This window comes from Aspergillus brasiliensis (assembly GCF_001889945.1).
Source record: "Aspergillus brasiliensis CBS 101740 unplaced genomic scaffold ASPBRscaffold_14, whole genome shotgun sequence".
In the NCBI taxonomy this organism is placed as follows: domain Eukaryota; kingdom Fungi; phylum Ascomycota; class Eurotiomycetes; order Eurotiales; family Aspergillaceae; genus Aspergillus; species Aspergillus brasiliensis.
The window spans coordinates 34,303-56,657 of record NW_027137455.1 but is presented as its reverse complement, the minus strand read 5'-3'; the positions used below and the strand labels follow the sequence as shown (position 1 = coordinate 56,657).

Genomic DNA, 22,355 nt, shown 5'->3' with positions numbered 1-22,355 from the left:
TGAATGCTTAACTCGTTGCTTTGTCAGGCGCTGTTGAATGTCCAATCCGGATTGATCCGTGTCTTCTATTACTTCACTACATCCCGGAGGTGGCCACTAATTTGCGAATACCCTCGCTATAGAGAGTATGACTCGGCTCCCGGGACAATAGTTAGAAGAATATATCTTATCCCGATCTCCCCGGGCTTTCGCACCGGCCGGGTCGACACCCGTTACGATTAATAACATCACACTGCGGTGAAGCCGAGCAAAGCAGCTAGCAAGTGGACAACACGCAGCACTTGAGTACCTAGTGTTCTTGGAAAACCGCTGATGGTTAAGAAACTTTGAAACGTCCCTGACGAGTAAAGCAAAGCTCGTCATTCAGTAAAGAACCCGCCAATTTGGGAGTGATCGAGATAACCAGCACGTTATGCCAAATCATGAGGTTATATTTACGTTAACATGACGATTTTCCCATCCGCCTTGTTGTCCTCCATAGTCCGATGAGCTTCCACAATCTCGTCCATCTTAAAAACCCTACCTATCTGAACATGCAGCTCACTCCTCGTAATCTTCTCGACCATCTCATTCAACGGCGCTCGCATAAAGTCCTCATAGCCACCTGAATAGATAGTCAGGCCAACGGCCGTAGGAATATACTCCATCGGATTGACATTTTCCAAAGTCCACTTATTCCCCACGATACCGGTCATGCACACGAGGCCCCCTTCCTTAGCACAGTGCAAGGAGTCCTGTAGCGTCTCAGTGCCAATCAGTTCAAGAACTTTATCGAATGGGTCCCTGACTTTCTTCGAAAGCATTCCATCGTCGACAAATGTTTCGTCCGCTCCATTATCACGTAAGAGTCTTTCGCGATCGGATCTTCGACTGGTCGCGGCCACAAAGGCACCGTGCGATTTGGCAATCGCTGCGGCCGCCAGTCCGATAGAAGTAGTGCCACCACGGATGAGTAACCGATCAGCTGGTTGCAGGCGAAGGGATTTGAAGAGCGAACCCCAGGCAGTTTGCAACATCTCCGGCATTGCACCCAGAACTTCCCATGATGGTAACGGTTCTGTGGTGATGGCCTGAACTTGAACGGCAGGAACAAGGGTATACTCGGCGTAACCTCCGTCGAATGCTCTTCCCATCCCGCCCATCGCTGTCAGGACCACAGTGCCTCCTGGAAATTCGCCACCGGGAGCCGAGACGACTATTCCTGCTGCTTCGATCCCAAGCACCCGCGGAAATCTCACACCAGGCGAGTGCCCTTTTCGTGTAAATAATTCGGATCGATTGAGCCCGAATGCTTTAACTCGGATGAGTACTTGGCCAATACGAGGCTTGGGTATAGGAATGTGTTCAATCCGAAGCGTCTCTGGGCCCCCTGGGTGGTGAATCACTATCGCCTTCATTGTGGGAGCCATTCTCGTTAGTATTTTTGGGCGGTTGCAAAGGAGTTGAATGAAATGTCTTGTAAGGTGGAAGGAGAAAAGCCAAGTCATCAGCTAAATAATGAAAATGGTGGCAAACATGTCAAGTCGGTGTTGGAGTTGGTCAGCACAGTTCAAAGTATCCGTGAAAGGAGGTTTGCTGGTTTTCTTTGTCGGCCCGAAAGTGGACACCATGGAATTGCCGGATCCGGGGAGATAAAACCCGCATCGAGACATGTTCTTTGTATAGAATTATTGTTACGCTGACAAATGAACGGTTGATCCAATTTTCCTATGCGGATGAGCACAATGAGAAGGGAAAGAGTGTCATGAATAATATCAATGGGGAAGTACATGGTCAATTCCATTTGGATCTGACGAGTGTGAAGGAGCAGGGAGCATGGGCACGGGATTTTTGTAAGAGTCGGCGACATGATCACTAGAGGAAGGTGAATGGAGCAGTCGATAAAGAAATCTGTATAAATACCCTGTGTTGTTTTCTTATTCTTGTCCTCTAAGCATAGTACGCAAGTACCTCATCACATCTTCGGAGTGGCCAGTAAGTTATCTATCTGCTTCACGCGTAACTGGCTACCAGTTATGGAACTATATATCTCTTTCGCCATATTCTCGATTTTCATGCACAGCGTTGCTGCTGGAAGCAAGATTTTTGATCACTCTATGGCCAATACTTTTCAACAAATTTGCAGCCTTCCTTGACCCAATCTTCATGCAATGTGGTCATGCAATCAAACCCATGTGAGCCGGGCTGAATAGATATGTGCAACGGCGTACTTGGATGAGCTTTCTTCATCTGTTCCACAAAGTTCATCGCCGTCTCCAACGGCATCTGTTTAGCTGTTAGTTGCAAAAGATTTCTTACTTTCTTTCAGGATAAATACTTACAATTGGATCATCGGTACCCTGGGCCAGCCACATGGCTGGTGGGGTTTGAGCTTGTTCAAGGGTCTTCATGAGGCGAACCTTGTCTTCACTTCCTATTAATTCGCGGTGTCTGCCCTCCGCAAGAATAGCTTCACAAAGATCCCACCTGTCAGGCATAGGGGAAGACACCCTTATAGAACCGGGGTTGAGATTCGCCAGATAATTGTTGACAGCCGAACTGCCTTGGAGAGGACCAGTGGGTGGTGGGTTGTAGAACGGACTGTCAATATCGAGCGTTCCGTACTGAGCCAAAACGACACTGATACGAGCCTCCGGAAAAAGGAATGCGGATTGCAACGATAAATAGCCACCTTTAGATGTTAATTGAATTAGCATATCAATAGCTTGAATATCGTTGGGATACCTACCAGCACTTTCACCGGCGACAGCGATCTTGGAAAGCTGCGGAGATAGGTTCTTGCGGAACCTTTCCACTTCATTAGGCAACGAGAGATGGAGCCAATCCCAGAAATCCTTAACGTCGTCAAGAATATCAATGGCTTTAGCCTCAGGGATCAGTCGATAATTTGGAGTGACAATTATAGCTCCGTGAGATTCGGCAAACTGCGCAAGCCTAGGAGTCGTACGTTAGGCGCTGCAACTTAATGAAGTGAGGGAAGTGACGAAGGGCGGCCTACCATAAGGGAAACCAAGGGGCAAACATTTTGTCGCCAACCATGAGCCCACCACCATGAAAATGCACCAAGACGGGACACCGTTGGCCTTTGGCATTCTTAGGTATGAGGATACTTGTCGTCAAAGGCGTGCCCCTAATTGTCTTGTAGGTGATTTCGATCTCGTCGAACGCTTTAAATTTAGCATCCATTTTGTGGCAAAGACGGAAGACCGATGCCACGACTGAGAAACCAAAAGATGAGATGCAGGGATCTATCATAACTAGAAGTATATAAGTTTGCATTGTTGCAGGTGAACGGCACTTATTAGTTGATTAGTGGGTGGATCGTTCGGGACGGCGATTTGCCAAGCCGCGGACATCGGGATAATACCTGATAATCTCCCCGATCCGATAGGCCCACAAACCATGGACAGCATGTCGGCGCCTGGAGTAGTGACTTACCACTGGCAATTGATTTTTTTTTTATTACTCAGGGACCTGTATTCCTTTTTTGTAATATATAGATATTCGGTTCAATTAGTATTCCAGTCGCCGATGTCTAGAGCATGATAGCCGCAGCCCGAAATCTATCTGCTTTCGAACAGGCCTGTTATTATGATGCAGTGGGTGTAGACAATCTTAGAGAATCACATTACATCTAAATGTGTCTTGTGTTTGGAACGTCGGCAGACTATCATTCCAATCACGTGCCACATCACCGGTGTTCAGTCGGGACTCGGGGGGCGGGGTTCTCGCATACACTTCGCCCCTGTTTTCGAAGCTTGCTGCCTACTCACCTTACATATTCACTGTGTTAGAATCTCGTCATGCAGCCAGAGGTTCGCAAACGATTTGCGTGTTCATTTTGCGACGCCAAGTTTGCGAGAAAAGAGCACAAGCTCCGGCACGAACAATCACGTAGGCCCCAGGTCGCCCAGTGCAAGAGCTAAGCTCATCAACTATTTAGATCCAGATACGCCTCGGAGTTCTTTTAAGTGCTCATCCTGCCCCAGAGCCTTTATTCGCAAGTACTAAAAATCCGGCACGCTGCCACTTCACGCTTGTTGCGACTAACATGGTGTAGGGACGTGTTGACACGGCATGAGAGGTGCGTTCATCGCATCCTTAAACCCTCCCACAGGCAACGTGCATCAATGGTCCAGGCGTCGCAGATCCAGGAAACACGAACACATCAGAGTCAAGAAAGTCAGACTTTCCAAACTGACCGGCTTTCGGCGACCGACACAAACAGCGCGCAGACCACGGAGCCACTACGACCTGTTGTCGGAATGATGGCTGAGATGGAAACTCAACTCCAGTCAAGTGGGGGTCCCTCTCGGAGCCTAACCTGGGACTACAGCAACATCGACATTTATAGTGATTTCTTTGGCTCAAACGATACTCTTCTCCCAGACGGCGACTACAATTTGCTGCCTAATCAGAATCGAACACGGGAGACTGAGGGGGATAACAACGAGGTTGCATTGAATGTAGCCGGCACGGTCAATAGCATAATGTCGACTATGTATAACAACATCTCTGCTAGCGATGGTGCAGCAGGAGACCAAGTGCATGCTGCCGGTTTTCCTATCTGGAATTCAGGGCCAACGCACGTAAATCCAAGCATGATGGATTCTGTCGCTATCCGCTATCCTACCCTAAACCCATCGGATCTCCCTTCACCTCCATCCTCGGAGTACATGTCATGCGAGACCTCTATGAAGCTTCTTGAACTAGTGGAAAACTCTAACGAGGACCAAAGCAAGCTTCCAGCTCAACTCTTGCTGGACGACACCGTCATGGTCCGGTTACGAGATGCCACTGGGAGACGATCGCAGCCAAAGAATCGCAGTCTCCCGGCAAAAGTCAAGTGCCAACGTTATATACGCAGTTTTTTCCAACATTTCCATGTCCACATGCCTTTGATGCATGTACCAACATTCCAAGTGTGCACATCGCCTAGTGCTCTGCTCTTATCGATGCTTGCAATTGGAGCCCTCTACTCCTTCGATCCTGTGGAAGCCCGAGCTCTTCATGATCTATCCAAGTCAACGCTCGACACGGATGAGGGGTCAAAAAAGCAAACAGTGCTTTTACAAACACTGCTGTTCATAACCTGTTTCATATACGGGTCAGATGATGCTACTCTCCGGTCCGACGGCTTGAAGTTTCAGGCTAGATTAGCAAGGGTGGGCGACTATTGCAACGCTCCAACTCGCTGGGATCGCTAAATAATATATTGCAGGAGTTACGAACTACGAGGGAGGACCTGTGCTCCTCAAAATGCCAGGATTGGGAAAGTTGGGTTGAGGCTGAAGCACGAAAAAGGTGAGTTTCCCCCTCGTTACAGGTAATATCGACCCTTCTAATGGCAGTAGAGCGATAATTAATACCACTATCTTCCTTGGGCTCATGAGCGTCTCGTCTATATCAGATGAAATTTCTGTTCCTGGTGATTTTGAGTTCGAGATGCCATATGATGAACCTCTATGGTTGTGCCCAAATGCCGAAGCCTGGAAGTCCCTACACTCCCTGATGCAGGTACCAAAATCGTTCAAGACTGCGTTTCACGCCCTGTTATACGCCCCAGAGCCCCTTTGTACGACGCCAAGTGTGCTTGGCCACTTGACGCTCATGCATGCACTTTGGGCACACGTTCGTCGTTCGAGGTATACGGCCATGGCCCTTCCATCACAACTTGCGACACAAGTACTTCAATCGGCTGCAAATGCCCTGAGACGATGGATCCTTTCAGTAAAGGAGCTCTGGGTGGCGTGTGAAGAAGCATCCAGGGCAAATCCTTCGCTCATTGCTCTTGGTATTGTTTTATGGGAGGTGACATGTGTTCATCTGTACGCGGACACGCCTGCCTTGGCCAATGCGAAGGCAATAACCCTAGGCCTTGTCGAAGATGCCCAGAATGTAAACCCACTCCTAGTACGAACACAACGGTCATCGCATATGACCATCGCGGCCAAGCACAGCCTCGTTTTCCTCCGAGGGCCCATCTCAAGAGGAATACACCTTATGAGAATCACTGGCAGCATCAACGTTAATCCCGGCCATTGCTTGCTCGGATATCATTGCGTTGTACTTCTTGTCGGATGGCTTTACACAGTTGAGTACGATACCCAAAGGGGTGCGAAATGTAACACGGAAGAGCAAGCACTTCTGGATGCTGTGGCCTCGCTTATCGAGGATTCCGGTATCGAAAACATCCATTTGTTGCCTCCCAGCAAGGCCGTAGCTACTGTTTGGTCTGATGTCCTCAATGCTCCAAGCCGGATCTGGGGCGTAGAGAAGTTACTGGGGAGGTACCTCGCTACGTCCATATCGACATCATCCTGAGCCAGGCTCTCTGTCGGCTGCGACTCTACGTTTGCAACACGCTGAGTGCTGCTCAGTGAAAGGACTTGCCTTCTGCGGCTGGGACAATGGTGTAATACCTACAGTCAAAGTAGTACACAATAGGGCTAGACATTCCCATTTTCTTCGCTGAGCTCATTTCAAAACAGCTACCAAGCGAAACAAAAAAAAAAAAAAAAAAAAAAAAAGCAAACGCCATGTTCATGACTTAGCTATGGAAGGGCATTTGCTTGCAGCCCCGGCTCTATGAACCCCGGGTCTAGATATACAGATTTTCAGATATTCTCCAAGATGCGCGTGCACTCTGACTACTCCCGATCTCACCTGACATTCTGATACAAGAAATGTGCAAACCCGGTCAATAGCAGAAACGCCAGAAGCGTAGGCATCGAGAGCCGCTGCTTTCGAGGCTGTAAAACCCCTGCCTTCTTTTGCTCCTCCACCATTATCCTATCAATCAGCCCGATGCGTGGATCCGGCGCCAAAGATTGCAGAAGGAGCATGAGACGGAAGCCGTAGTAGATGCAGGAATCCAACCAGGGCTTCCGTTCTCCTAGCCGATGTTTTCGGATCGAGGAATCGGGGAGGATCATCAAAATGAACTCCCTGCCGATAAATCGTAGTGGCTTTGGAAACCACTGCCAGCAAAAGTGGTCGATGAGCGCTTCAGCCGCTCGATGGCCTTCATCGATAGGCTCATGTGGCCGTGCATTGAACTGGCGCTCCCATTCCACCATCTCTTCCCAGGTGTTTGGGAAGTCCTCCATCCTCGCCGGCCCAAGTTCCGTAATGATATTCGCCCATAGTGCTCGAGACCAATGGAGCCGCGCTATTCGCCGATTCTCAGGTAGCGGAGGCAAGCCAAAGACCTCTCTCAGACGAGCAGGGAAGAGAGCAAGGTTGACGATAGCAATAATGAAATCGTCCTTATCCGCAAAATTCCCGGGAAACCGTTTGGCAAGACGCATATGGAGGCGATTCAACCGTTCAACTTCAGCTTTTCCATTCGGCGTCGTGAGACCTTCCAGCATCCAGCTGAACAGAAAGCCATTCGCATCCATCAGCCGGCCATGACCATGAAAATGACCAAAAACCTTCCCAGTCCCCGCGAGAGTCCTCCCACCGACGGGGTTCTGGATGACGTTGATGAAAGCGGTTGTGTGCGGAATAGAACCGCCGAATTCGTTGAAAGTGTAGTTGAACTCGGTTCGAATAACCTGCTCCCAGTCTTTGACCGGATCCAATGACTCAATATACTCGTCTAGCCACTTATACCCGCCAGGCTGCGGCAGTGTCTTGCGGACAGCTTCAATTCGGTCTGCCGTAAATGAGACTCCCTTATAAAGCGGGAAATCTGGTGGTACCCGCTTCACGGTGCAAGTTGCAGTTTTCGCTGTCATAGCTGATTATTCTCCCCGGTAAAAAAAGGTTTGACGTGGACGTTTGTTGTCCTCATCCTTTCCTTTGCTACAGATAATCCTTTATATCGAAGAAGGGGGTTATTTAGGGGTTCGTATTTCAAGTTGTTTTACCAAAAGAGAAAGCACTGCGTGGGGTAAGCCACAAGCTGTCGGGGTTAACCGTGTATGGATGTGGGGTTTGTTGTCCTTTCCCCACCACCTTTTGTGCCTTCTCATCGGGGAACCCTTTTGGGCAGATCCTGTCGCTGAGCTTTATGAGATTCATCGGATGTTCTCGACTTGAGGTATCCGCTCAGTCCACACATTAGCTTCATAACGCAGTTGTGCTGCGCGATCACAGAGCAATCGAGCTTGGTCAACAAAATCGCACCCTCCGAAAAGATTGTACACGTTTCCTAAGATCCAGTCCCTATATACTTTCGAATAAACATATACAAACTAGATATCAAGCAGTGATTGAGGCAGAATGTAACTAGTCATACAAAGTATTAGATTAGGTCATCTAAGTAAATATGAGCAGCAGAATTCGAAGCATTCGGATCCGTGCAGATCCCATCACACTAACATTCTTATCGGTGTCAACCGGAGTATGCTCATCTCTTTTTCGTTTTACGTGTCAAGTGTTATACCATCCAACGTCAGAACATAACCCCAATACAGTGCTAGCCATAATTGTTGTTATCATATCATCCTTATTAAGATTCGGAAGAGCATCTCAATGTATCTGGCACAGAATGCAGTAACGGCCGCCACTGTATGATATGGGCCCTATTCGGAATCACATAAGATCAAAAGGCCTCCCTCTCTAGCGCCTCTGCCGCAGTCATTCAAAACGGTTCAATCACGCTCGGGGCCGGCCAGTGCGCCAGTCGCATAAAGCTAATCCGACCATCTCGGATCTCGTAAGAAGCGAAGAAGCGAAAGGACAATGGTTCGCCTCGCTTGAAAGGATGAAAGAAGTTTTGCGGCGTATCCTCAAACGGCATGAAACATGCATCCAATTCTGCAAAGATATAACCTTCGGTTTCAAGAACGTGAAGGGGTCGGAGCTCTTCCTTTACGCCAATATGTCCGTTCGCAAACATGGCCAGCATCGCGTCCCTCCCTTCAACTTTCAGTTCGCCCAGTTGGAACTTGCAGTCCTCTGTGAAGAAACAGGCTTTGGCTCCCTCGTCCGGGCAATTATAGGCGTCCAAATAGTCTTGATAGCGCATTTTGTTTCCGTCAACACGATCTGACAACGGGTGATATTTGGTCGGGCTCAATTGAAAATGAATATCGTCGATACTGATGCCTCCCTCGCGTATGGACTCGTAGGTTTGGTGGTATTTTGAAAGGGATTAATTTCTGCCTTGATGGGATAGGAGAAAAATAAGATAAGTACGAGATGTCTTTTTCAAAACAGTGATCTTATCATGAATCGAGCCAATAGAGAGTATTTGACTTAGTTCTACTCTGCATAGTACAAACCGATCCTGATAAGCAAGGTGGTGGTGGGGAAAGGTGCATAAGAAATGGACCAGTTATGGTGGGGAATTCAAGCTTATTAAACATAAGCAACTTGTAACTAACAACTATCATCAACTACCTGATTATATTGGACACTACGAAGCCATATCCAAAAACTTTCTTCCGTCATATTCTCCTTCAACTACATTGATTGCAACTCAACTCGGCATAATGCCTCTCTTCCTGCTCTCTGTTTCCTATGTTGCTCCTTCCGAGCAAGTCGAAGAATATTTCGCCCACCACGTCGAGTGGCTTCAGAAACAATACAATACCGGTGCTTATATTATGTTCGCCAAGAAGGTCCCATCTACCGGTGGAGTCTGCCTCGGCATTGCAGACTCATACAAGCAGATGGAAGAAATCACCTTTACCGATCCTTTCTTCGTCTCGAAAGTCGCAAAATACGACATTCAGGAAATTGATCTCACCCAGGTTAACACCGAGCTGCTCGTTGGTCAGGCTCGATTGAAATGAATTACCTACTAGGTATATTCAAGCCTTTAGCGCGGTTGCAACAACGATTCAAGGGACCTGGATTCTGTTACAACAAGTTAGGTTAGGAAGAAACAATGGCTATGTATAATCGGATGGAAGGAAGAAAAGTCTAGCCATAGGAATACCCTCGGAAATTTATAAGGGATAACTGGTGAACTGGTCGATTTAAATATGATTTAGCATATTGTTGATAATGTCGAGGAGTGAAGAGGCCGTAGTGCTCGTCTGCACGGGCGTTGACGCCGAGTTACCTAGTAAAACTTGGTGCTACAGCCAATTTTCTCCCCTGAACGCACTTCAAACGCGGTCCGGCACTGGATATCCCACAGACAGCAGCCGAGCATAGACGGGAAGTAAACAGGTTGAATCTCATCAACACTATTAAACTATCTAGTAATCAATCGCATTCCTATCTACAGCAACACCTTGAATGACGGATCCACGTTTGTGTCCAAGCGTAGAAAGTTGGCCACACAACCGAGGTGGTCGACCCCCCAGTGTCCCTCCGTGTCCCCTTCGGCGTTGGTGCAGTCAAACCATGGAAGACCAAATGCGCCAGAGGCAAAAGCCCTCCGCGTATTTTCATCTAAGATAACTTTGGCCTCGGGATCGGACGACTGCTCAAGAAACAACATAAGCTTGGGTCATGGATTGTTCAAGGCAAAGCCAATAATTACCTCGCGCAGGATCTTTTTCGCAACATCGCCGTCGAGCTCGCTTTCGAAGGCAGATGAGAACATCTCTGGATGGATGATACTGGTATCACCCTTTGCCCAAAAAGTGTGGTAAAGTTTCTCCGTGATTGGAACAAGTTTCTCGGGTGAGTTCCGGGCAACCAAAGCGAGGGCCGTCTGGAGGTGAACGGTTGAGGCGGGGAATCCATTAGGGATGGGCTGTGACATGGGGATTCCGAATCGACGAGCCCAGTACAAGCGCTCACGATCAATCCATGGAAGTTTGTCTGCGATAAGAAAAAGCCAGTGAGATCGGCGCTTCAATTCAAGCCTTTGCGTATAAATTTGGATACTGGGACGCACTATTAATTGCAGGCGGTGGGTTCTGGCAGAGTTGGAAGATATCTCTGATAGAAACCGGAACGTATTGAATCTCGCACTTTGAGAAGACGGGGGAGCTCTGCAAGATGGTTTAGCAAGAAGAGGAAATTTACCGGCCGTCGTACAGGGATGGGATATCATACCTTTAGAATATGAAATGCGATGTAGCTGAATGGACTGTTAATGTCAAAATAAAAGGTGATTTGGGGAGCGCTCATTTTGAGAATAGTGTTTTCGTTTTCTTGTAATTGTAACCTGCCTTACGGCCAGTGATCCCTTGTCAGCTTTATAGGCTTGAAAGTGTTAATGCTCAACTATTCACCTTATGCATGTTGAATTAAGTACCTGATACCTCAACAATTTCTCAATGATAAGTGGCCCAACAAACTCTCTCCACGATAAGTGGAATGTTTCAGGTGAGACCCAGAGGCTTGTTGAGAACTACTAGCAACCGGAGGTGCTCGGGAGAAAAGCCGCAGGAATTGGTCTACCCGCCTACCCCACCCGCCTAGCCCATCGATTTTGACTGTACTTATTCTGAACTTGAAGCTATTGCTTGGAAAACTCAAGGTCTTGGCAATTGAAGCGGGCCGTGTGGACACGAGTAGGCAAGGGGTCGAACGGGGTATGCAGAAAGTCCGTCACCGAAGCCATGGTCTGTCACCGGTTTTGCCAATATTCAAGATGGTGGTGGGGAAACTATATTAGAATATACCATATTCTTTGATTTCATATGTGGGGATATGGTGGGGAAATCTAGGCTATTGCCAGTAAGTGTAAAAAAAGGCCTAACTATCACTCATTAAATTTCATCTGATGAGTACTTAATTAATGGTTGCTAGTTATATTTTATCTTGTCCCAATCTGGTCTATTCTGTCGCCATGAAAGTAACTAATATGATACACTGTCAAATTAATCACACAATCCCTGTCCCCACCACCACGTTTCCTAGCTGGCTGGCTAACGTCCTTGCTTCTTCGGAGCATCCCCATATGAAGAGATCAGTCAAAGCGGCCTTGATTTGGTGAGATGCTCACTGGGTTTGTTTAGTTCCTTTTATTCTACGTTTTGGGTCGGATGCCAGACCACCGACTCCTTAGACTTGTCACCGGCCTCACCCTCCCCATATTACTGGACCTTCCTAGCTACACATTTCCTGGCTCAAGGCACCCTGAAAATGGATACCAATCGCCCCCTTGAAATTGAGACAAGGCTGTTTATTAACAATGAAGTATTTCTGACCCCCGCCAGGCTTGAGACCCTATTTACTAAATTTATATATTCTGTAGTATGTCTCGTCTACCTCAGGTTCCAAATTAACGATCCACAATCCAGCCGATGACTCAATTGTTACTACTGAGGTGCAAGTGGCAAACAAGAGAGATGTCGATTCTGCGGTGGGCGCAGCCCTGGCGGCTTTCAAGACTGGTCCGTGGAGATAATCCACAGGACAGGAGAGGGGGACATGTCTTTTGCGGCTAGCTGATCTCATTGACAGACATGCGAATAGGCTCTTGTCTCTTGAGACTCTTGCCATGGGGGTTCCCGCATCTGGAATGAGTTTTATGATGCCCCTCGTGTCCAAGTACTTGCGTTGTAAGATTGCAGTCCCATGGAAGGTCATACAGTTTTGAACCGTGCCTTTGACCCAAATGATTTGAGATAGATTATGCTGGCCATGCCGACAAAATTGCTGGCGAGACATATCCCGCTGAAGATGGGCTCTACAAGATCGTTACATATGAGCCTCTTGGTGTTTGCGCTTCTTTAGCATCATTCAATGCTACGTTCCTGTAAGGAGAGTTTCAGACCTAGCCCCATATACCTTTCTGATTTGTTTTACGCTACATAGTTATGTTGCTCTCAAATTGGCTCCTGCACTCGCTGCAGGCAACACGGTACCATTACCTCTCCCTGCGCGGAATAAGCCGCTGGCTGACACATGGGGAACCAACTACTTCACTAGTGTGTTTTCAAAGCATCGGAGAAATCCCCGTTGGGAGCTCTCGCACTGGGCGAGTTGGTCTGCAAAGCTGGCTTTCCCCCAGGCGTAATCAACTTTGTGTCAGGCGGCGTGGAAACAGGCATTGCGCTGTCGGAGCATATGGATGTCGCTCATATAAGCTTTACTGGTTCACTTGGCGCCGGGCGCAAGGTGCAAGAAGCTGCTGCAAAGACCAACCTAAAACGGTGTACCCTGGAACTGGGTGGCAAGTCCCCTGCTCTCATCTTCAGTGATGCTGATATGGACCTGGCACTTGATTGGTAAGGAAAATCTGGTCCCTAACAGGAAAAATGCAAAGTAACTGAGATATTCATACAGTTGTTCATATGGATTTCTTGCAAACTCTGGCCAGGTATGTGTTGGTACGTATTTATCACTATCCCAGTATGAATCACTGAGCTTTCAACTCATTGGTTATCTTTAGCAACATCACGGGTATATGTCCACGAAGAAATCGCTCCTTCGTTCCTTAGGGCACTTAAACAACGGTTCCAAGATGCAAAACCTAAGATGGGTGATCCGTCTTCTATGCATACATTGTTTGGTCCCTTGGCCGACAAGGCCCAAATGGAGCGAGCATTGAGTCTCATCGAGTCTGGCAAAAATGATGCCGAGCTCATCTGTGGTGGCAACCGCCTCGGCGATACTGGCTGCTTTATCGAACCTACCCTCTTCTATAACCCAAAAGCGAACAGCAAAATATACAAGGAGGAGGTGTTTGGGCCCGTCCTGGTGGTTAAAACATTCAAGACGGAAGAAGAGGCCATTACGATGGCTAACGACAGCTTGTTTGGACTGTCCGGTATGTCAATAATTTGACCAATCCTTCATATAAATGCTGATATTACCCGAAAGCGTGCATATACACATCTGATATCACACGCGCACTCCGAGTGTCGGCACTCCTAGAGGCTGGGACTGTGGGTATCAACAAAAACTTCGGACCTTCTGTAGAAACACCCTTTGGTGGTGTGAAGACCAGCGGAGTTGGAAGGGAGTCTGGAAAGATGGGACTCATGGAATATCTCGAGTCCAAGACAATCCATATCAGGTAAAATATACCTACTGATTTCTTAGTCTTTCAAGTGCCGGCTAACAAATTTGTTCCTTTCCAGCATGACCGGCTCTTTACACAGGCCGGCAAGTTGAATGCCAGGAAGCTAATTTCTTTGGAATCCCTATTTTGTTAGAAAACCAGGTAACTTCATTGTGCATGGTTATGGATGGACAGGGCATTGTAGTGAGGTGACGCTTGGATGCGTTAGGCACCCACATCATTCTTTGCCTTCAAGGTAATTTGCGCTGTACTTTGCTTCTTGCTAGATTTTTGCCATATACCTGCATTAAGTTTATTTCTTTTCGAACATTGTTTATTGAGTAGTATATAAATTAATATGTTTTACAGTCCACTGACTACAATATAAATAAATATAGTTATTTATATATACAACCGCACTGACCTCCCAAATAATAGTTCTATATATCTTTTTAAGTTATTCTTATTCTAGAGAGTTATTGTATATCTAATCTTATATTTGGATTTATGATCTGAGATTGTATATTAGTAGAATTTCTGCTAATAATAATATGTATGAATACACAAATATATTTTTGGAATCTTTCTTCGAGTGAAGAATGTTTAGGTCCCTGAAAGGAGATGCTAAAGGACCGGTAAGAACAGTAAGATGTCCATAAGTAGTCCTGGGTAAGCACAGTAATAGTAGTGCTGTTGAAGGTTTTCGCATGTGTCCTTTCTGGCTTACACGGACCGATTGTCTAACTATCTACTGGAAAGAAAGTATCTTAAAGCGCTATTTGGACACGTAATGGTGCTTGTGTTTCCGGGAATAATGACATACTTCGTTGAGGCATATATGAGTTATGCTTCCTCCGCGCCGGCAGCCAGGGCTGTGGTTAGATCGCTTTTCCGGACTGCATTCCTACTAATTATCAACTTGAGCATCTACTGGGCAGTGTCTACCCTGACCTTTTCTTTCTTCTTTCTTTTTTTTTTTTTATTTTCGTTTTATGCTGTGCGACGTTTCCGTTTCCACTGGTGCTTTATCTTTAAGGCAAAGGAAATCACCAACGTTGCAGGTATGCAGCCGAGGCGGATACGTTCTTGCAGATGATGACCAAAGAAGGATTGGAGAAGAATTTAAGGAGAAGTGATCGAAGAAGACCACCATTACTAGAGCAAGCGTCCATTCGTTGGAGGTGGTGATGATGAGGATGTTGATTATGACGATGTCTGCGCAGATTTGGTCGCACTAGTTGTCGACTACGTGCGAGTGGATATAAAGAAAATGTGATTAATTTTGGCCGCGTCAATACTCTTCATTGGCGTGTTAACGTTGTTCAGTCACCAGCAATTTGCGAAAGATTACATATCAATCATGTATCATTGGGTTATCCAATGTTATTTATAATCTACATCAGACGGAACGATGTCAACGGTCCATGAGTACTTTGAATTGAAATTTATAAAAAATTGACATGTTAAGAAGCCTTTCATTTGATATTGGCTCCGACTTCGGAGTACAATAAATTAATAATAACCTTCTATATCAGTGAAAATAAGGATATAGATAATCTTAATAATAATCTAGAAAATTACATATTACTAGATAAAGGAGATCTAGCTTTTTCTTAATCTACTAATATTACACATATCTAGATATAGATAGATAGTCAGATCTTATAATTCTTCTACTATTATAATTACCAATCTAGATAATATAATGAATAATCTAGATAATAATTAATATATTCTTCAATAGTACAGTCTAAATATATAATAATATTCTTATTTCTAGGATTATTTATAAAAGCTTAACGCGGAACCCACTAGCTGCTGGCTACTAGCAAGAAAATAAAAAACAATTATTAATTAATAACTAATCCATTGAATATCATATTCTAATAATATGGTAATTAAAAATATATTATCTCAGATATAAAATTCCTATAAAGAGTCTATATAAATTATTGATTAATCTATAGTTATTAATCTATCTGTTATACTGACCTCTCTAATTTATAGATATAAATGGTTAAAGTAATCTCTTAATCTTAATCTGATTTTAACTCTATGGTTAAGAGAATCTCTATACCTTAACCTGACTGCCAGGTTACAGAGTTACAGTTAAGGTCAGGTTAAGATATAACAGTCAGGTATAACCACTCTAGTATGGTATCACCAGAAACCGATTGGGATTTGGGTTCCAAAATGTCAAACGCTGATTGGGATTTACGGTAACCCCAAGAACCAGCCATGCAAAATGATTGGGATACGCCAAATCCCAATCACCTCCATGGGATAGGGTCTGTTCGCTAGTAGAGCAGACCAATGTCCCTGAAGGGCGGTGTGGGTCTGCTTACCAAGAGAGGATGGAATCAATTGTAACTAGTAAATTTGTTCTATTTGTTCGGAATGCTCTTTCAGTCAAGCCGATCTCCGCGACCTCCGGGTTGGTTCCTCCGATTCGAAGAGAATATGACACAGCATGATCTACCACGGTCATGTTGAAAACGTGGTTCGCCTTAAAGAGCTATTTCTCTCCAAACCGGTCGGAGTATAGTGTTTTTGAGGGGGAGCGGATTTAGGTCTGCGAAAGTCCGTTAACAGGTTCGTTGCGTGGTAGTTCGGAAATATTGCTACAGTATTATCTTAGAAAATGATTGAAGATATCTCCCCGATTGTCTCTACATTCCTGCAAACCAGCAAAGGCAGGCGATAGATTGCGATTGGTAATCGGTCTACGATAAGTACTACCAAGCCATTCAACAGCGCCCGCGTGGATGCGGTCCATGCTCTAGAATAATCTTTCCCAATATCGAAAACTGCAATGGCCCTAGTTGACCACCAATCGGGCCATCCCCGTTACTAGCCCTACGTGAACCGTGTTTCTCAGATATACAATGGATTTATAAGCTTGCTAAAGGGGTCGGAGCTTTCTTGATGGCGAGATTTTCTCAATTGTCGCTCATTTCGGCAGAAAATTTGTGCATTTGCCAGCTACCATGGATTACTAGTCAAATTCCAATGATGATTAAATATGAGAGAGATAAAGTGTTGTTTTGTAAGCAAGTAAGCCGAGGCCGAAAGTTTTGATCTATATAAATGGGCGGCAACCTCCAGATCTCAAACCTTCATCACTATCAGCATCTCTCCCCCTTGATAAGAGCAAGGAACGCTACTGTCTACAGTCGTTCGCCATGTCTTCTTCTTCTAAGGCTAATATCGTGATTATCGGCGCATCATACGCTGGCATTGGTCTGGCTCAAGCCCTACTCAAATCAATGCCCAAAAACATCCGAATCGTACTCGTCAACCCATCCGACAAGTTCTTTTTCAACATCGCCTCACCCCGAATTCTAGCCCGACCGACCGCTTTCCACAAGGATCAATACCTTATCCCCATCATCGACGCGTTTGCCACGGCCCCGGTCGGTGCTTTCGAGTTCATCCAAGGTCAGGCAGTCGATATCGACCCATCCACCAAAAATGTGACGCTCTCCAATCAGCAGTCCCTCAAGTTTGACTATCTGGTCATCGCATCCGGTAGCTCCACGGCCTCCTCGACAGGTACTGGCAGCATTTTGGCCCCGTTCAAAACAACTGGAGACAATCATCTTGAAGCAGCCATCGAAATCGCGCAGCATGAGATCTCGACTGCGAAAAACATTGTCATCGGTGGTGCCGGCGCAGTCGGCGTGGAATTCGCTGGTGAACTGGCTGAGGCACTCCAAGACCGATCCAATGTACGCATCACACTTATCTCGTCGTCGTGGCACGTGCTCCCCGCCCTGAAGAAGGCCGGATCGGAACGCGCAGAGTCTATACTGGCTGAGAAAGGAGTGACATTAAAACGGTCGTGTAAGGTGCGAAAGGCGGTGCAAAATCCCAATTCCAAGAAATGGTCGGTCACTTTGGACAACGACCAGATCATTGAGGCCGATGCGTACATCTCGACGACTGGAGTAATTCCCAACAACCAGTTTATACCCCCGCAGTTTCTGGATACCAAAGGGTGGGTGAATGTCGACAGCGAGATGCGTGTCAAGGGGCCCATTTACGCCATTGGTGACATCACATCCCATCCAGCCCGTCTGTTTCTTAAGGCCCAGGAGCAGATTCCCATTGTTTGCGCAAACTTGAAGAATGATATCTTGGGTCAGGGCAAGCGAAAGACGTATACTCCCGATGACAAGGTCATGCTCTTGGTGCCGGTGGGTTCATCCAGCGGAACCGGTCAGATGTTTGGTATGGTTCCTTGGGGGAAAATGGTTGGGATGATCAAAGGGAAGGACTTCTTCGTGTCAAAGGCACGAAGTATGATTGGGGTGAAATAGACTTAGTGTTGAATTGCGATGTGTGTTGGTCTTCTGGGCCTGAAAATTCTGCGATACTAATGTTTATTTTTTGCCTTTCATTCTACAGGTTTCTAGAGACATTTTGAACGAGTTACTTTTTTCATTTTGATATCTCGTCATCGAATAGCTTCAACATTAGCGAGATGGAGGTATATTTAACCCTTGGTTCTAATAAACGTGTATGAGCTCGCAGAGTTAGCTGTATACCTCGAACTTTCAGGCGTCGGGCGGAGATTGAATATCGAAGATGGCCAACAGCTTTCGGAGAGAATCCCAAATGTAGATTTTGGTTATGTACACTACGGTATGATAAAGTCACGGACATCTTGCAATAGACTTAATAGATTATTGTAGCGTCTCTTTCCCTCCATCTTCAATAGTCTGCTCTTTAGTGCCACAGGCTTCGTTTCCTCAGCACCCTTATTGGAGAAAAAGGTAGGTAACTCAAGTGAAAGTGGTAAAGTTTAGATTCTAGATATTTTTAGATTTGATTTCTTCCTTATTTGGCTCTGATGAGGATTCAGGAGAGAATTTATAGTGTTTTATAGATAATTTATTAAGAAAATTAATAATAAAATAAATAAATAACTTTCCTTCATAAATTATAGAGCGGTTAGGTATAACCACTCTATTGTTTGATATACTATGACCTAAGAAATTGTATATTAGTATGATGTTTTTGGGTGTCCAGATCGGCGGGTAATTACATTAAATTGTAACTAGTTTATTTGTTCTGTTGTTCGGAATGCTGTTACGGTCAAGCCGATCTCCGCGACTTCCGGGTCACCCCTAAGGATTTCACGATCCTCGAGGTCGACCCGGGTCATGGAGAGGTATATGCATTCCGTTCCGAACCCGAAATCAGACTTTAACATCCCGGACAATCTCATCACCCCGGCCTAGACTACGCCAAAGTCAAGAACCTGCAAACCGGCAAATAAACCCGCGTATGATATACGCATGATTGGTCTAAATGAGGAAGGTCTTGAGAATTTTATTCATAGATCCATAAATTTGCGGATTATATTTTTGGAGGCTTGCGTGTTTTGGTGTTTTGGGTAGGAATGACGTACGCCTGGCGCAGCCTACCAGATCTTCTCGGCATGCACAGCCTCTGGGCAATACACAATACCAGCAGAGTGCGGATCAGTCCATCCCTACGTACTCAAGAGTCGGAATTATTGAAATATGGATGGTCTTATCGTCTCTTACCCGTGGAACCACTACATAAAGCACTGTGCCGCATGTGGGACCCAAAGGTTCATTAGAAGGTGGCTTATCATTAATGTAGTCTTTTGTGAGTGAAACATAATTTTTCGGATTACTTGAATACTTCCACATCCAAGCTAGCTTGTGCGTGACTATTTCTTCTAAATAATATCTATGCGCTTTCTCCTTTACGGCAAAGGCCCCTGCCATAGAATCGAGCTCGAGCATCCCTGGCAGGTTGGTGCATATTAATGATATGCTTCTTCTATTTTGAGCCGTTTTGCTACCATAAATGATATCTCGACGCAGTAGCATTGAATTCTCCTGAAGAATGGCACAAAAGAGGGCAATCGAGGGATTATCGTGTCCAACCAAAATCCCACATTGGCGACTAGTTTGGGACCAAAGCCTTGTCACAGCAGATGTGCGAGATTATCCCTATCCCGGATCAGGCACCGAGGACGATCCCTATTGCGTGTCTTGGATACCAAACGATCCCCGAGATCCAATGAATTTCACCAACTCCAAAAAGTGGCTCATCACCGGCCTCGTCGCATTGTCAACTTTGGGTGTCGCCCTCGTCTCTTCTGCCTTTACCGGAAGTTCTTCCGCAATTATGGCAGAGTACGATGTGAGTCATGAGGTCGTAACACTGGGTGTGTCACTATTTGTGCTTGGTTTTGCCATTGGGCCGCTCCTCTGGGCTCCACTGAGTGAAGTGTTTGGTCGCCAAAAATTGTTCATCACGACGTACGGCGCCATGTCCTTCTTCAATGCTGGCGCGACAGGTTCACAAAATATACAAACAATTTTGGTCCTCCGTTTCTTTGCCGGAGCATTTGGCGCGTCCCCATTGACCAACGCGGGTGGCGTTATCGCTGATATGTTTTCTCCGTCACAGCGCGGCCTCGCTATGGCTCTCTTTGCATCTGCGCCCTTCCTAGGCCCCGTTTTGGGCCCTCTTGTTGGTGGATTCCTTGGCATGACTGCGGGCTGGAGATGGGTGCTTGGTCTTCTCGCCACTTTCTCCGGAGTTCTGTGGATAGTGGGCTCAACCCTGATTCCCGAAACGTATGCTCCGGTCCTTTTACGACGACGGGCAAAAGAGTTGTCGAAAATAACCGGAATGGCTTACAGGAGTAACCTTGATATCGATAGGGCTCCGGTTCAGCTCCGTGCAGCATTCGCAACAGCCTTGTCACGCCCCTGGAAACTGCTATTCCGAGAGCCAATTGTCTTTTTGCTTTCAATGTATATGGCGATCATTTATGGCACCCTATATATGCTCTTTGGGGCATTCCCCATTGTCTATGAACAACACAGAGGCTGGAACCAGGGCATCGGAGGCTTATCGTTTCTTGGGGTACTTGTAGGCATGCTTTTTGCCCTCGTCTACACCGTTCCCGATAACAAGCGATACATTAAGGCCATATTGAAGAATGATGGCCGAGCAATCCCTGAAGCCCGCCTCCCTCCCTCTATTCTCGGTGGAATTGCTATTCCTGTGGGCCTTTTCTGGTTCGCTTGGACAAACTCGCCAGCACTCCCCTTTATGGCGAGTATCGCAGGTGGTGTGCCATTTGGATTTGGCATGGTTCTCGTCTTTTTGAGCGTGTTGAACTATCTTATTGATGCATATACGATCTACGCAGCTTCGGTCCTTGCAGCAAGCGCTGTAGTTCGCTCTCTATTCGGTGCGGCATTTCCTCTGTTTACGACTCAAATGTTCCAAAACCTTGGCATACATTGGGCTTCATGTATCCCGGCTTTTCTTTCACTTGCCTGTGTACCATTCCCTTTCATCTGTTACCAGTATGGCAAGGAGATTCGTCGGCGCTGCAAATACGCTGCAGAGGCAGATGACTTCATGCGCAAACTGTCTGAGAAGAGTAAAGAGGAAGTGCCGGAAATCAACGGTCAGATAGATGATTCAAACCCAGGGACTCATGTCCCCAGACCAGAGTCCCCGCCCTCAATTCTGTCAAGAAGGTCGATATATCACGTCCCTACAGTGGAATATGAAGGGAACCCCTTCGACATTGATCGCGTCAACACTCGTGACTAGTACGAAGCTGCTTGTTCCTGGCGGCGGCGGAAGAATGGGAAGGAGGACAATGACTGTACCTAGAAATCTTCAGCCGGACGTCCATCCTAGGAACTAGCATTTTCATTCCGTTTACATACGTATCAAATGGATGGCATACGCTTTACTCGGATAGGAAATGTATGATTGTATCTACCAGCCTTGAGCTCTCCTTTTATTTAGACAACGCTAGCGGACAACGCATACAAACTCATCCAAGAACTTGGGACAGGTGCATTTCTTACTGACAGTGGCGACGACGTTGAGGAAATATATCATGAGGTAAGTGAGTTTGTCAGTCATAATCATGACCATGATGAGGATAAATGGACCTCATAAAGAGAGATTTTGTATATTTGGCAGTGAAAGGTGATCTATGAGAGGAAATCATGGTAATAGTAACTACTATAACAATAATAGATATATTTTATTTTATTATATAAGATAAATATAAGATAAAAATAAGATAAATCCAGTCCTCCAGAATATAGATCTGCTTTCTAAATATTTTTATCTATTTTCCCTGATTTTATATGGTTATTTGAAAGTTAAACGGGCTAATAATAAAAATAGTAAATTAGATAATTAGAGCTAATTAGACATGGCAAACGGGCGAGCCGGGCGTGCTTTAATGTAATCAGACAATGAACCACCAGGACAATGAGCCACTAGTGGCCTTTACTACTTCAATCCTCTAAACAATGTGATCATTCAACCTTACTTAATTTAGTTAATTTTAAAGCTATTCAGCTGTATGAAGGGTCTTTCTAAAGATAGAAGGCTAGCGCTTATCTATAATATCTTTACTTATAGTTAATTCCTCTCTAAGTAGGCGTGTGCTACAGCTTTTAATATTAAG

The 22,355-nt window shown here is 45.9% G+C and overlaps 10 protein-coding genes across 10 annotated transcripts; 5 read left to right on the top strand and 5 right to left on the bottom strand.

The window, feature by feature from the left end:
• Window positions 1-434: 434 nt before the first annotated feature.
• On the bottom strand, window positions 435-1,409 carry ASPBRDRAFT_33661 (zinc-binding alcohol dehydrogenase family protein; the record flags this gene model as incomplete). Its single annotated transcript, XM_067623150.1, has 1 exon — window positions 435-1,409. The coding sequence occupies one exon, from the start codon at window positions 1,407-1,409 to the stop codon at window positions 435-437; it is 975 nt and encodes a 324-aa protein (XP_067475055.1).
• A 493-nt stretch (window positions 1,410-1,902) lies between these two features.
• On the bottom strand, window positions 1,903-3,259 carry ASPBRDRAFT_47313 (alpha/beta hydrolase). Its single transcript, XM_067625830.1, has 4 exons — window positions 2,999-3,259; window positions 2,729-2,934; window positions 2,322-2,671; window positions 1,903-2,265 (listed from the first exon to the last, which is right to left on the bottom strand). The coding sequence occupies exons 1-4, from the start codon at window positions 3,184-3,186 to the stop codon at window positions 2,095-2,097; spliced, it is 915 nt and encodes a 304-aa protein (XP_067475054.1). The 5' UTR covers window positions 3,187-3,259; the 3' UTR covers window positions 1,903-2,094.
• Window positions 3,260-3,747: 488 nt separating this feature from the next.
• On the top strand, window positions 3,748-6,476 carry ASPBRDRAFT_68546 (fungal specific transcription factor domain-containing protein). The gene is made up of 5 exons (XM_067629000.1): window positions 3,748-3,894; window positions 3,944-4,004; window positions 4,061-5,165; window positions 5,222-5,304; window positions 5,355-6,476. Exons 1-5 carry the CDS (start codon window positions 3,804-3,806, stop codon window positions 6,322-6,324), a joined length of 2,310 nt encoding a protein of 769 aa, XP_067475053.1. The 5' UTR covers window positions 3,748-3,803; the 3' UTR covers window positions 6,325-6,476.
• On the bottom strand, window positions 6,471-8,008 carry ASPBRDRAFT_324851 (uncharacterized protein). The gene is made up of 2 exons (XM_067623021.1): window positions 6,506-8,008; window positions 6,471-6,476 (listed from the first exon to the last, which is right to left on the bottom strand). The coding sequence occupies exon 1, from the start codon at window positions 7,740-7,742 to the stop codon at window positions 6,663-6,665; it is 1,080 nt and encodes a 359-aa protein (XP_067475052.1). The 5' UTR covers window positions 7,743-8,008; the 3' UTR covers window positions 6,471-6,476; window positions 6,506-6,662.
• Window positions 8,009-8,590: 582 nt separating this feature from the next.
• Window positions 8,591-8,977, bottom strand: ASPBRDRAFT_199506 (nuclear transport factor 2 family protein; the record flags this gene model as incomplete). The annotated part of the gene is made up of 1 exon (XM_067621334.1): window positions 8,591-8,977. One exon carries the CDS (start codon window positions 8,975-8,977, stop codon window positions 8,591-8,593), a length of 387 nt encoding a protein of 128 aa, XP_067475051.1.
• Window positions 8,978-9,443: 466 nt separating this feature from the next.
• ASPBRDRAFT_199505 (YciI family protein) lies at window positions 9,444-9,746 on the top strand (the record flags this gene model as incomplete). Its single annotated transcript, XM_067621333.1, has 1 exon — window positions 9,444-9,746. One exon carries the CDS (start codon window positions 9,444-9,446, stop codon window positions 9,744-9,746), a length of 303 nt encoding a protein of 100 aa, XP_067475050.1.
• Window positions 9,747-10,113: 367 nt separating this feature from the next.
• Window positions 10,114-11,170, bottom strand: ASPBRDRAFT_78055 (uncharacterized protein). The gene is made up of 5 exons (XM_067629391.1): window positions 11,145-11,170; window positions 10,966-11,081; window positions 10,805-10,901; window positions 10,445-10,728; window positions 10,114-10,384 (listed from the first exon to the last, which is right to left on the bottom strand). Exons 2-5 carry the CDS (start codon window positions 11,038-11,040, stop codon window positions 10,181-10,183), a joined length of 660 nt encoding a protein of 219 aa, XP_067475049.1. The 5' UTR covers window positions 11,041-11,081; window positions 11,145-11,170; the 3' UTR covers window positions 10,114-10,180.
• Window positions 11,171-12,000: 830 nt separating this feature from the next.
• On the top strand, window positions 12,001-13,924 carry ASPBRDRAFT_33654 (uncharacterized protein; the record flags this gene model as incomplete). Its single annotated transcript, XM_067623148.1, has 10 exons — window positions 12,001-12,054; window positions 12,113-12,251; window positions 12,273-12,419; window positions 12,490-12,616; window positions 12,676-12,721; window positions 12,790-13,088; window positions 13,147-13,190; window positions 13,253-13,630; window positions 13,684-13,879; window positions 13,906-13,924. The coding sequence occupies 10 exons, from the start codon at window positions 12,001-12,003 to the stop codon at window positions 13,922-13,924; spliced, it is 1,449 nt and encodes a 482-aa protein (XP_067475048.1).
• Window positions 13,925-17,046: 3,122 nt separating this feature from the next.
• On the top strand, window positions 17,047-18,183 carry ASPBRDRAFT_134526 (NAD(P)/FAD-dependent oxidoreductase; the record flags this gene model as incomplete). Its single annotated transcript, XM_067618617.1, has 1 exon — window positions 17,047-18,183. The coding sequence occupies one exon, from the start codon at window positions 17,047-17,049 to the stop codon at window positions 18,181-18,183; it is 1,137 nt and encodes a 378-aa protein (XP_067475047.1).
• A 1,561-nt stretch (window positions 18,184-19,744) lies between these two features.
• On the top strand, window positions 19,745-21,533 carry ASPBRDRAFT_660113 (MFS transporter; the record flags this gene model as incomplete). Its single annotated transcript, XM_067628632.1, has 1 exon — window positions 19,745-21,533. The coding sequence occupies one exon, from the start codon at window positions 19,745-19,747 to the stop codon at window positions 21,476-21,478; it is 1,734 nt and encodes a 577-aa protein (XP_067475046.1). The 3' UTR covers window positions 21,479-21,533.
• Window positions 21,534-22,355: the final 822 nt, after the last annotated feature.

Coding starts and splice junctions, on each gene's coding strand:
- ASPBRDRAFT_47313 (XM_067625830.1), bottom strand. CDS start 3,186: ATGGATGCTAAATTTAAAGCGTTCGACGAGATCGAAATCACCTACAAG. Junction 2,935..2,998: donor GCCCCTTGGTTTCCCTTATG/GTAGGCCGCCCT, acceptor TACGACTCCTAG/GCTTGCGCAGTTTGCCGAAT. Junction 2,266..2,321: donor AGGGTACCGATGATCCAATT/GTAAGTATTTAT, acceptor ACAGCTAAACAG/ATGCCGTTGGAGACGGCGAT.
- ASPBRDRAFT_68546 (XM_067629000.1), top strand. CDS start 3,804: ATGCAGCCAGAGGTTCGCAAACGATTTGCGTGTTCATTTTGCGACGCC. Junction 4,005..4,060: donor CCCAGAGCCTTTATTCGCAA/GTACTAAAAATC, acceptor AACATGGTGTAG/GGACGTGTTGACACGGCATG. Junction 5,166..5,221: donor TTCAGGCTAGATTAGCAAGG/GTGGGCGACTAT, acceptor AATATATTGCAG/GAGTTACGAACTACGAGGGA.
- ASPBRDRAFT_324851 (XM_067623021.1), bottom strand. CDS start 7,742: ATGACAGCGAAAACTGCAACTTGCACCGTGAAGCGGGTACCACCAGAT.
- ASPBRDRAFT_78055 (XM_067629391.1), bottom strand. CDS start 11,040: ATGAGCGCTCCCCAAATCACCTTTTATTTTGACATTAACAGTCCATTC. Junction 10,729..10,804: donor CCCACCGCCTGCAATTAATA/GTGCGTCCCAGT, acceptor TTCTTATCGCAG/ACAAACTTCCATGGATTGAT. Junction 10,385..10,444: donor CGAAAAAGATCCTGCGCGAG/GTAATTATTGGC, acceptor TTTCTTGAGCAG/TCGTCCGATCCCGAGGCCAA.